General features: G+C 40.4%; 1 protein-coding gene across 1 annotated transcript in view; it reads right to left on the reverse strand.

The window, feature by feature from the left end:
• Positions 1-12736, reverse strand: part of LOC128642207 (3-oxoacyl-[acyl-carrier-protein] reductase FabG) — a 68000-nt gene extending 55264 nt beyond the window's left edge. Inside the window, exons 1-3 of the mRNA XM_053694902.1 lie at positions 12634-12736; positions 3298-3468; positions 2158-2336 (exon numbers count right to left, since the gene is read on the reverse strand). Coding sequence (XP_053550877.1) covers positions 2158-2336; positions 3298-3468; positions 12634-12669 — 386 coding nt within the window. The 5' untranslated portion in view covers positions 12670-12736. The remainder of the gene's footprint in view (positions 1-2157; positions 2337-3297; positions 3469-12633) is intronic.
• Between the last annotated feature and the right edge of the window lie 609 nt (positions 12737-13345).

The following is a 13345-nucleotide window of genomic DNA, read 5'->3' on the forward strand; positions in this document are numbered from 1 at the left end:
TTTATCATCCAATTTGCTATGTTCTCTTGTTATTCTTAGTTCAAAGCTAAACCTAGTTAGGCTCATATGCTAATTTCTAAGCACTTGAAGGCCGCCTCTTATCTGAATGCATTTGACATTTTTTCACAGTGTTAGTGCATGTACAGTATTTCATATAGATAACATTGTGCTCAGACACCTGAAGTTATTTAAAAATCAGCAATAATTGCCTAAAATGCAAGTCTGTCAAAAGATCTGAGATAAGGGGGCAGTCGGCAGAAGCTTAGATACAAGGTAATTACAGAGGTAAAAAGTATATTAATATAACAGTGTTGGTTGTGCAAAACTGGGGAATGGTAAATAAAGGGATTATCTACCTTTTTAAAATATAACAATTTTGGTGTTTATTATCCATTTAAAAGACATTTCTTAAAGCCTGACTATCATAGTGACGACTCCCCTTAATGTCTCATAACAGAGGAAATATTAAAGCCAGCATAACCACATGTAGTTTCAATGAATACAGACTATAAGAAACAGGAATACAAAGTAAAATTTGTGATCACCCATTTCTTTTACAATGAGTTATAACTAATGCTGTGTATGTTTTACAATGAGTTATAACTAATGCTGTGTATGTTTTACAATGAGTTATAACTAATGCTGTGTATGTTTTACAATGAGTTATAACTAATGCTGTGGATGCTTTACAATGAGTTATAACTAATGCTGTGTATGTTTTACAATGAGTTATAACTAATGCTGTGTATGTTTTACAATGAGTTATAACTAATGCTGTGTATGTTTTACAATGAGTTATAACTAATGCTGTGGATGCTTTACAATGAGTTATAACTAATGCTGTGTATGTTTTACAATGAGTTATAACTAATGCTGTGGATGTTTTACAATGAGTTATAACTAATGCTGTGGATGTTTTACAATGAGTTATAACTAATGCTGTGGATGTTTTACAATGAGTTATAACTAATGCTGTGGATGTTTTACAATGAGTTATAACTAATGCTGTGGATGCTTTACAATGAGTTATAACTAATGCTGTGGATGCTTTACAATGAGTTATAACTAATGCTGTGGATGTTTTACAATGAGTTATAACTAATGCTGTGGATGTTTAAACCTTCAGAGAACTAAAGTTAAGCCTTTGTATAAAAGCACCTTACAGAGATTCCATGACCATTCCATTTTATATATAGGGCTAGATTCATGGGCTCTCTTTAGGCAGCCGAAGGGTCTCCTCAATAAGGTAAGATCATGTTGGGAATTTTTTGAGGCTCCGCTTACTTATATTTTCTTTATTGTGTCATTCTGAAGCAGGATATTGTCACAATGACAACGAGGATGGATACCACTGGGGTGGAAGCAGATATGGGAAACATAAATACCATTTGTAATTCAACTAATAGATGGAAGTAAAAAAATAAGAATACTAAGATTACTAAATAGGTCCATTTCACCAATAAAGCAGAAATGGGCACAAATAAAGATCTTCAGTCGGCTCTTATTAGAATAATTATCAGGTATTGTATGAACGGAGTCGCCATTTAGTTGAGATCAGGCTGCTCTCACACACTTTGGCTTGAAAAATCAACACAGAACAAACAAATATTTAAATAACATCATTTCACTTTCATTTCTTAAAATATCATCCAAATAATATAGGGACACTTCCACTTTTTTTACCCCCGGTGACTTCTATGGGGGAATACGTTAACGTGTGCGCAATATCCGAAGTTCGAAAACTTTTTGCTTTTAAATTATAATACAAGCGCTGCCAGACGCGCACAAAATACCTAATACCTCTCCACTTGTTATCTAGCCCTAAATACATTTTATAAACATAATATTGAGGTTATTATCTCCCTCCTGCTAATCATGAGTGCCACCATGTTGAATATACCTTTTATTGCATTCCAGCGCTGAGGTGTTTGCACAAGTGCAGCAACTCTCCTTCAGATACCTCCAGTGTAACCTAAGTTCCAACATGGCAGCCTCCATTATTAGTAGGAGGAGCATGACAAGTATTTAGTGTTTAGCATCCTCTAAAGTACATCTATCTGATGAATAGGACTTTATTTTCTAAATCTTTGAGTGTTCCCAGTAGTTTGTACATCTATTATTTGACCAATAACAACTATCAACCACTTTTAATGTTACCTGACATTGACATTCATGACTTTGTCAAAGTCCTGTAGAGTGGTGGTCTCCACGCTGCCATTACTCAGTATGCCCCCACTATTCACCAATACATCAAGCTTTCCAAAATGGGACACAGTCTGCTCAACTAATTGCTGGACCAAAGATTCATCGGTTAGGTCTCCTGGCACCAGCAGCACCTGGATTAAAAGAAGAGGCACCTTAATGTACACAAAGGGGTAAACAAGATGGGTTAGTGGAACCGGAGAAAAAAGAGGAGAAACCACAGACGGATAGATGACATGTAACATTTATGTTTGTTTCAAAAATTTTGTAACAGCCATTGTTACCCTCTCAGTTTGAAAATGTGTAATGTCCTGTTAAATCACCCTGTTCTGCTGTACACTTAGTGTTAGATTACAAGTGGAGTGCTAAATTATTGTGCTCCTTCAAACGGCAAATTTGGCCGTTTGTGGGAGCGCAATAATTAACCAGCCATTACAAGTGGCTGGTTATTGGTACCGCGAGCTCCAAAAATTAACCAGGGATCCGATCTCATGTTAATTATCTAAAAGTGCCCCAATTACCTCAAAATAGAGGGCACTCCAAAAATTAACCAGAGATTATATATCTGGTTAAATTTTGTAAAAGTGCCCCAAATGCCCTCAAAATAGCGCATTTACATTGTGGTCTATGGGACATGTGGACATGTGTGTTACCATAGACTGCAATGTAAATATTTATGTATATGATTATAAACATATATATTTATTTGTTAACATGTGTAGATACGCATAATAACACATACATATATATGTATTTATTCATATATATTTAAAAATGCTGCCCATCACTGTGCTACATAACTCCTTTACTGACGGCATCAGAACAAGGCTCCTAATGTGCACTGGTATTACAAATTGGAGCGCTAATATCGCTTGCATGCAAAGGATATTTAGCGCTCCATTTGTAATCTGACCCTTAATGTTGTAAAGTTATCTCAAGCAAAGGGGAAAGAAAAAAAAACAAGCTTTGTCTTTTACAATAATATAGTTATACAAGGAGTGTTCATAGGTATAATAATGCATCATGAACCTAGATACACTTATAAGCATAAGACAATAAGAGTCATATGTTGGTGCTGTGCGGTTGTGCCTTTACCTTATGGTCACTGAGCTCCTCACACCCACGAGCAGTCTCCTGCAGATTTTCTTCATTTCTCCCATTAAGTGCCAGCTGTGCTCCCAGTCTGGCAAACAGCAAAGCAGTGCCTGCGCCGATCCCAGAACTGGCCCCTGTCACCAAACACACCTTATCCCAAAGTGACACCACCTGAGTGTGACAGATTAATGGGAAAGAGGAGAGCACAAATAAACTGATATGGAATAGATTGTGTAACAGATACTATATAAAAAGAGAGAACGAAAGAGAGAGAACGAAAGAGAGAGAACGAAAGAGAGAGAACGAAAGAGAGAGAACGAAAGAGAGAGAACGAAAGAGAGAGAACGAAAGAGAGAGAACGAAAGAGAGAGAACGAAAGAGAGAGAACGAAAGAGAGAGAACAAAAGAACGAAAGAAAGAAAGAGAGAAAGAAAGAAAGAAAAAGAAAGAAAGAGAAAGAAAGAAAGAAAAAGAAAGAAAGAAAAAGAAAGAAAGAAAAAGAAAGAAAAGACAGAAATAATGAAAAAAAGACAGAAAGAAAGAATGAAAAAAAAGACAGAAAGAAAGAACACTTCCTGTTCTCCCCCCTTTCTCTCTCAGAGTGGCAGTTATCTATCACCCCCTGGAACCACCTCCCAATTCCTTGACAACTTTGCTGCCTGGCTTCCTTACTTTCTCTCTACAAATACACCTACTCTAATTCTGGAAGACTTCAACATCCCCATAGATAACCCATCTGCCCCTGCTACCTCTAAACTTCTCTCACAATCTGCCCTATTCCCTACTCACCACGATGGACACTCTATTGATCTGGTATTCTCCTATCTCTGTTTTCTCTCTGATGTCGCCTGTCACCCATTTCCCATCTCATCTTTAATCCTAACATACAAGCTAAACCGACTTCTTCCCCTCACCCACGCACCTGTATAAATCTGCACACTGTGGATGCTCTCCAACCTTATTCAAAAACGCCTTCCCCACACTTCCACGATACCCTGCCCCAACCTTGCTACAATCCACTATAACAATACTCTCTCCTCTGCACTTGACACTCTTGCTCCTCCCCAAATACCCAAAGCCCCATGTCGTCCGCTCCAACCTTGGCACCCTCTGCAAACACGCCACCTACAAAAATGCTCCTGCGCTGCTGAATGTGCCTTGAGGAAATCCCGCTCTGAACTATAAGTTTATTCTTTATTCTTACTCCTCTGTCCTTCACATAGTTAAGCAAACCTACTTCTCTTCTTTTATATATATTTACTCGTCAAACCCTAAATGACTCTTCTCCATTTTCAACTCTCTCCTCTATTCACCTGCACTACCCCCTTCGTCTGCATTTAGTGCTCAAGACCTGGCTGACTACTTTTTCAATAAAACAATTACCATCCAAAGCAATATCCCAACACAAGCCTGCAATCTTCCAACTTCGCTCCCAGTCCCCCCCTCAGCCACTCTCTGCACCCTCCCCCAACCACTGAGAATGAAGTGAGTTCCTTATTGTCTTCCTCACACCTCACTACCTGCCCACTTGTCCCTATTCCTTCACATCTAATATCTTCTCTATCTTCCACCCTCACTCCAGCTCTTACTCATATATTCAACCTATCCCCAACCTATCGCTTTCTACCGGTTCATTCCAATCTTTCTTCAAACATGCAAAGGTCACCCCCATCCTCATAAAACCCTCCCTCTACCATAACTCTCCTGCAAACTACCACCCCATATCACTCTTCCACTAGCTTTAAAAGTCCTTGAAAAACTATTTTTTGATCACCTAACCCACTTCCTTTCCTCCAACTCATTGCTTGACCCCCTGCAATCTGGCTTCTGTCCCCAACACTCAACTGAGACTGCCCTCACCAAGGTTACTAATGATATCCTTTCTGCTAAAAACAAAGGCTACTACTCTATACTCCTCTTACTTGACCTCTCTGCTGCCTTTGACACTGTTGACCATCCCCTCCTCCTAAGGACTCTCAGCTCTATTGGGCTCTGTGACACTACCCTCTCCTGTATTCACTCTTATCTCTCTAACAGATCCTTCTCTGTCTCTTTTGCTGGTGACTCCTTCTCTCCAATGCCTATGTCTGTTGGAGTACCTCAAGGCTCTGTTTTCTCTATTTACACTTCTTCACTGGGTAAACTTATCAACAGCTATGGCTTCAACTATCACCTCTATGCTAATGATACCCATATCTACCTATTCACCCCTGCACTCTCTCCTATCAATTCTCACATCAGCGACTGCTTATCTGGTATTTCCTGTTAGGTGGCCTCTCACCACCTAAAAATCAACAAGTCCAAGACCAAACTTCTTCTAATCCCCCTCTCTAATTCGACTCCAGTTTCTAATTTTTTTTATCACTGTTGGCGGCACCACTATCTCCCAATCTTCCCAAGTCCACTGCCTTGAAGTCACACTTGACTCAAATCTGTCCTTCATTCCCCACATCCAATTGCTCTCTTTATCCTGCCACAACCACCTACGCAATATCTCTAAAATTCATCAGTTTCTGAGTACTGAACCTACTAAACAGCTAATCCACTCCCTGGTAATTTCTTGACTTGACTACTATAATAACCTAGAAACTGGCCTCCCTCTCTCCCGCCTCTCCCCCTTTCAATCCATCCTAAATGCTTCTGCCAGGCTAATCCACCTCTCCTGATGCTCTGTATCTGCTACACCTCTCTGTGAGTCTGGCTCCCTATTCACAGCAGAGTTAAATTCAAAATTCTCACCCTGACCTACAAAGCCCTCACCAATGCTGCCCCACCCTACCTGTCCTCCCTAATCAACAGGTATACTTCAGCCCGCCCCCTAAGATCTAACAATGACCTGCTCCTTGCCTCCTCTAACATCACCTCCTCCCATGCTAGACAATAGGGCTTCTCCCGTGCAGCACCAACTTTCTGGAACGCACTTCATAGATCTGTCAGACGTTCCTCTAACCTGTCCTCCTTTAAACGCTCCCTTAAGACATTTTTGTTCAGGGAAGTTTATTACCCAACTCATTTCACTTAACCAACAGTTGCCCTCATCTTACTCCTCGCTAACATCATTCTCACCTTTGCAGTCCCCACCTCCTGTTTCCCATCCTCCTACCCATCTAGATTGTAAGTTCCCACGGGAATAGGGCCCTCAATTCCCCCTGTATTGTCTGAAAAAATGTCTTATATTGTATTGTTTATTGTGTCTGTGGGTATCTTCATACCCATGGACAACACTGCGGAATCTGTTGGTGAGAAAAAAGAAAGAAAAGAAAAAGAAAAGAAAGAAAAGAAACAATATTAACCCACCATCATTTAAAAAAAAAATTGAACCAGAACCAATATCCAGCACTAAAATTTAATTGGAATGCACCAATAGTATTAATTAGGGTGAAAAGAAACATCACATGTGATCGCTAGAAGTCACTTACCTAGTGGTAGTGACAAAGTACTGCACAGTGCACACATTTACAAACAATCTTATAGAAAATAAATCAAATTTTGACGGACTAAACATTATTGTCATTCTCTTTTGTTTGTAGTTTTTTTAAACTAAAACTACTGCACAGCAAACCAATATTAGATATATTGTTTGTTTGTTTTTTTCACGCTTGTCATGGATACCGGGCTGCAAGGGTTAAATCCCTACCCCCTACAACCTCACCCCTGTTGTTTCTCAGAGGTTTTGGGCTCCTCAGAGCAACCACCATCTCTGGAAGCTGTTTGTTTGCTTTGTGTTGGCTTGTTTTTGCTTGTTTTGTGAAGAGCTGGTGTATGACCAGGAAAACCCTCCTAGGCTGGCCGGGCTCCTGGAACTCCCGGTCGGCCACAGGAAAGCAGGACACCCGCTAACTTTACCCCAGGTCGCTGCAGTGTCCCTTTATCCCAGAGCTACACTATTCTGGGGTTTGCTGCCTCTCAGGGTGGCCCAGAGGTGGGGTGATTGCAGGAAGGGAGCTCCCTTGGGAACCGGGGGTTCCGATTCCCCCTATAACCCCTATTCTCCCTGGACTTCCAGGTGGGTGTTTAAACCAGCATAACTCTGGTCCCAAGACATGGATCATGTCGCTTTTTGGATTGTAGATTCTGGCGGCCGAGAGCTATAAAATAACACCCTGGAAGTGCCACTGCTCCCCCGGGATCACCTGAAAAACCGCCACCCCAGGGCGGAGGAGACAGTCGGTCTCTCTCCCCAGCGGCAGAGCCATCCCCTGGGAGTGGAGGTAGTCGTCCTCCCTCCCCATAAACAGAACCTCTTCCTGGGAGAGGAGACAGACGGCCTCTCTCCCCAACAGCAGAGCCAGGTGCAGGGAGAGGAGACAGTCGGTCTCTCTCCCCGGCGGCAGAGCCATCACCTGGGAGTGGAGGTAGTCATCCTCCCTCCCCTTACAGAGAAGCCCTTGCAGGGAGAGATGGGTATCAAAATCTCTCCCCAGCAGCCGAATTCCTTTCTGGGAGAGGAGACAGTTGGTCTCTCTCCCCAGTGGCAGAACCCCATACAGGGAGCAGAGACAGCCAGTCTCCCTCCCCAACAGCAGCACAGTCTCCCATGGAGCGGAGGTAGAAGACCTCCCTCCCCAGTGGTAGATCTCCTTCTCGGGAGAAGAGACAGATGGTCTCTCCCCTTTTCTTGTCCCGGAGTATTTCTCACCGGGGGCAGGTGTTTCATTAGGCCAGGAGGATAAAAGCTTATACAGTTGGTGCCACATGTTTGGGCACCCGAGCTTTGCCTGCCCCACCAAGGAGCAACCTCCCCCTCCAGTCTGGGGTGGGTCAGCCGGTACTAAACAGGGTGTCACAGAGAGAGGCAGTGTGACCATGGAACTTGGGGACACTGGAACTTGTGGGACAGCAATTGTTTGGGAGCCGGCCTTAGCATACTTGTTTGGGACTTTGCCTTATGTGACTATCCCTGCGCCCAGGGCGCAGGGTATAAATGCCAGCAGGAACCCCCCAGGATGCCCCAAGCTCTGGTGAGATGGGATAACCTCTCCCAGCAACCGAGAAGTGGAGGGCCACCATCGGACAGCCCCAGGCCGACCCGTTAAGGGTCTAGTCGGGTCTGCCGAACTGGACGGGGGGAGATGTCATGGATACCAGGCTGCAAGGGTTAAATACCTACCCCCTACAACCTCACCCCTGTTTCGCAGAGCAACGACCATCTCTGGAAGCTGTTTGTTTGCTTTGTGTTGGCTTGTTTTGTGAAGAGCTGGTGTTTGACCAGGAAAACCCTCCTAGGCTGGCCGGGCTCCTGGAACTCCCAGTCGGCCGCCTCACAATGGACACCCGCCTAACTCCTCTCAGGCTGGCCGGAGGGGCGGGAATGGCAGGAAATCTGTGGCATTGTTTCCTGTTTTTATCAAGATGAGTGTGTGTATAAAAGATATGCGTTTGTCCCAATAAAGTTCAGTTCCTGTTTCACCTGAATGCTAGTATGTCTAGTTATATGGGTGGGCTCCAGCTAACATCACTTTCCTGGGCTACATAGCAGCCTGTTCCAGGGAGAGGAAGGACATTCCGGCAGAGCTACCTAGTCTGGGTAGCTGTAGTCTGCCACAGGGTGGGACCCTGGGTACTGGTGCTGTCGGGCATCAGGGATGGCTACAGGCTGTGGTCACTGGCCAGCTACATAGCTGCAGTCGGCAGGGAGGAAGCAGGACCCGTTTGGCGGGATCTCTGGTTAATTTTCAGAGCTTTCTGTAAAAATAACCAGCCATTTGTAATGAATTTGCGCTTTGCGAGCGCGCAATAAGTTAGCGCTCCACTTGTAATCTAGCCCTTATTGTGTGCACAGATCTTACGCAATTTGGCACTTACTGATATATACTTTGCATATATAAACATTTGTTGTGTGCACAGATCTTACAAATCTTACACGTAATTACTGATATATACTGAGCATATATAAACATTTTTGTGCACAGATCTTACGCAATGTTGCACTTAATTACCGATTTATACTGAGCATATATAAACATTTGTGTGTGCAGATCTTACTCAATGTTGCACTTAATTACCGATTTATACTGAGCATATATAAACATTTGTGTGTGCAGATCTTACTCAATGTTGCACTTAATTACTGATTTATTCTGAGCATATATAAACATTTGTGTGTGCACAGATCTTACGCAATGTTGCACTTAATTACTGATTTATACTGAGCATATATAAACATTTGTGTGTGCAGATCTTACTCAATGTTGCACTTAATACTGAGCATATATAAACATTTGTGTGTGCAGATCTTACTCAATGTTGCACTTAATACTGAGCATATATAAACATTTGTGTGTGCAGATCTTACTCAATGTTGCACTTAATTACTGATTTATTCTGAGCATATATAAACATTTGTGTGTGCACAGATCTTACGCAATGTTGCACTTAATTACTGATTTATACTGAGCATATATAAACATTTGTGTGTGCAGATCTTACTCAATGTTGCACTTAATACTGAGCATATATAAACATTTGTGTGTGCAGATCTTACTCAATGTTGCACTTAATACTGAGCATATATAAACATTTGTGTGTGCAGATCTTACTCAATGTTGCACTTAATTACTGATTTATTCTGAGCATATATAAACATTTGTGTGTGCACAGATCTTACGCAATGTTGCACTTAATTACTGATTTATACTGAGCATATATAAACATTTGTGTGTGCACAGATCTTACGCAATGTTGCACTTAATTACTGATTTATACTGAGCATATATAAACATTTGTGTGTGCAGATCTTACGCAATGTTGTACTTAATTACCGATTTATTCTGAGCATATATAAACATTTGTGTGTGCACAGAACTTTACGCAATGTTGCACTTAATTACTGATATATACTGAGCATATATAAACATTTGTATGCAGATCTTACACAATGTTGCACTTAATACTGAGCATATATAAACATTTGTATGCAGATCTTACACAATGTTGCACTTAATACTGAGCATATATAAACATTTGTATGCAGATCTTACACAATGTTGCACTTAATTACCGATTTATTCTGAGCATATATAAACATTTGTGTGTGCACAGAACTTTACGCAATGTTGCACTTAATTACTGATATATACTGAGCATATATAAACATTTGTATGCAGATCTTACACAATGTTGCACTTAATACTGAGCATATATAAACATTTGTGTTTGCAGACCTTATGCAATGCGGCACTTAAAGGGACAGTATACACCAGTTTTTATATAACTGCATGTAATAGACACTACTATAAAGAAGAATATGCACAGATGCTGATCTAAAAATCCAGTATAAAACCTTTTAAAAACTTAGAAGCTCCACGTTTAGCACTGTTAAAAAGGTTAGGCTGGGACACCCACTAAAATGGGCTGGAAAGCAAAAAGAGCAGATCCCCCCTTCCCCTACATATGAAAATGCCCATTACACAAACAGGAACCAGCTGGAGTAGGTAGACATCAGTATATATCTAAAACTTTGGGGCTTAGTTAGGAGTCTGAAAATCAGGACAATGTTATTTAAAAACAAGCAAAACTATACATTTTATGGGCTATTTAAATGAATTATCTACAAAACATTTACACAAAGAAAATTCTAGTATACAATGTCCTGTTAATTGCTGATATATACTGTTTATATATAAATATGGTTTGTGTTTGCAGATCTTTTGTATTGCAGCATTTAAATGGCCGTAATAGTAAAAACAAATGACATGCTTTAATTTGTTATTTAAAGACTACTGACCATACAATACTGCTTATTTAACCTCATAGGGGTTAAACACACAGTAGAAAAGTTGCTCAGGAGCACTGCTGGACCCCAGCAGAGTAACGCTAGTTACACATCTGAGTCGTGCGACTAACACTGCTGCTTGGATCAGTGACGATTTCTGCTCGGGACCAGCAGTTCCCTTTGTGGGCCTTAAACACACAGTAGTGCAGAAGAGACAGTCTCACAATTATATGCGCTAACAAACTAAATCATGTCCTTTTTCTAATTAATTACAAATATAAACATTAATACCGTGCGCAGACCTTTTGCAATGCGTTGCTTGGAGAAACAGTAAACACCTTATCATTACTAGACTGTTTTGTTGCTCTGCTTTAGAATAGCATATCAGCCAAGTCTAAACATTTTTAACACAAACTGACGTGTTTGCTGCAATTATTTTAATACCCAAACTCAGACCACTAACTGCCTCATTTTGAGAAGCCAATCGGGACTCTTTTTTGCAGCTGACAAGGCTAGCCACAGACATTATGTTAGTATATAGTACACTCTTTTTTAGTTGTTTCTGCTAAATCCAATTATGGGCAGATTTGTGGCAGGGTTAGCCTTGAGAACGCAGCAGGTACATTACCAGCCTGAGGATTAGAAAAGCCATAATTTTCAGAGTTAAATTACATAAAAAGAGGACAAAATAAATAATGAACGTACATTGCAAAGTTGTTTTATTTCATATAATTAAACATTTTATATTAAAGGGACAGTCAATTCCAAAAAAAAGTTCCATTATTTAAATAGGGCATGTCATTTTAAACAACTTGCCAATTTACTTTTATCACCAATTTTGCTTTGTTCTCTTGGTATTCTTAGTTGAAAGCTAAACCTAGGAGGTTCATATGCTAATTTCTTAGACCTTGAAGACTGCCTCTAATCTGAATGCATTTTGACCACTAGAGGGCATTAGTTCATGTGTTTCAAATAGATAACATTGAGCTCATGCACATGAAGTAACATAGGAGTGAGCACTGATTGGCTAAAATGCAAGTAAGTAAAAAGAACTAAAATAAGGGGGCAGTCAGCAGAAGCTTAGATACAAGGTAATTACATAGGTAAAACATGTATTATTATAAACTTGTTGGTTATGCAAAACTGGGGAATGTGTAATAAAAGGGATTATCTTTCTTTTGAAACAACAAAAAGTCTGGTGTTGACTGTCCCTTTAAAGTCTCAAGATGTTTACTGTGCATTTAATGCTGATATATACTGTGTGTGTATATATATATAAGTTAGCATTGATGCTGATATATACTGTGCACACACACACTATATATATATATATACACACACACATATATATATACACACACATAAATTTAGCTTTCATGACTCTGTAATGAATCTGACCAAGGACCTCTGTGACTTAGCAAACTACATAGGCACAGTTTACAGACACAACAAACTTTATTGAAAACAGCTGGTGTGAACAAACACACATGTGCAGTGACAAAGTCACCAAAACAAATTACAAACATTGTATATAGACTGAATGTGTAACACAGATCAGTGTCATACAGTCTCAGTCAGTCTGTCTTATTGTCTGTCTGACTGTCTGTCTGTCTGTCTCTCACCTGGTCTCCCCTCTCGTGTTCTGCAGACGCAGCCATAGTGAGAGGTGCTTTTTTTTGTTTGCTAAGTGTAACTTTATTAACAAGAGCAGCGTGCACATATAAGGTGTAGTCTGTACCAGGGAGATCTGCTATAGGGGGATTAGTCTCAGTGTAAGGACAGCTGCTGAGATCTATATTAACCCCTTGGTCACAGGACAGGGACATTTTACTTTGCTTATTAAATTGAAACAAAATTAATTGATTCTTTGTTGCATCTAAAATCCATCATTTCTGTGTAACAGGTTCTCCTGCACGGAGGAAATTCTTTTTTTCTGTTATAGCTTGCGAGGCGTGTCATTATTTACCAATAAGATAGAGGGAGGTGTAATTATCAGCCAATCAGCAATCAGTTGTTGACAATAATGCACTTAATGTTCACTTCAACATTAGAACAGCTTTAAACTCCCATGTTTTTTAATTTTAAAACTATTATAAACATGATTCAGTTGTGCTTTTATGCATCTTATAGAGTGACCGTGCTGCCTAAACTTATCCCAGATACAAGTGTAGGACAGTAAGTAAATGATATGTATGAGATGTGTATTTACATAAACACCAGCCCTCTTAAAGGGACACTAAACCCACATTTTTTATTTCATTATTAAGACAGAGCAGCAATTTTTAGCAAATTTCTAATTTACTCCTATCCGCAATTTTTCTTCATTATTTTGGT

The sequence above is a fragment of the Bombina bombina genome, chromosome 11 (genome assembly GCF_027579735.1).
Source record: "Bombina bombina isolate aBomBom1 chromosome 11, aBomBom1.pri, whole genome shotgun sequence".
In the NCBI taxonomy this organism is placed as follows: Eukaryota; Metazoa; Chordata; class Amphibia; order Anura; family Bombinatoridae; genus Bombina; species Bombina bombina.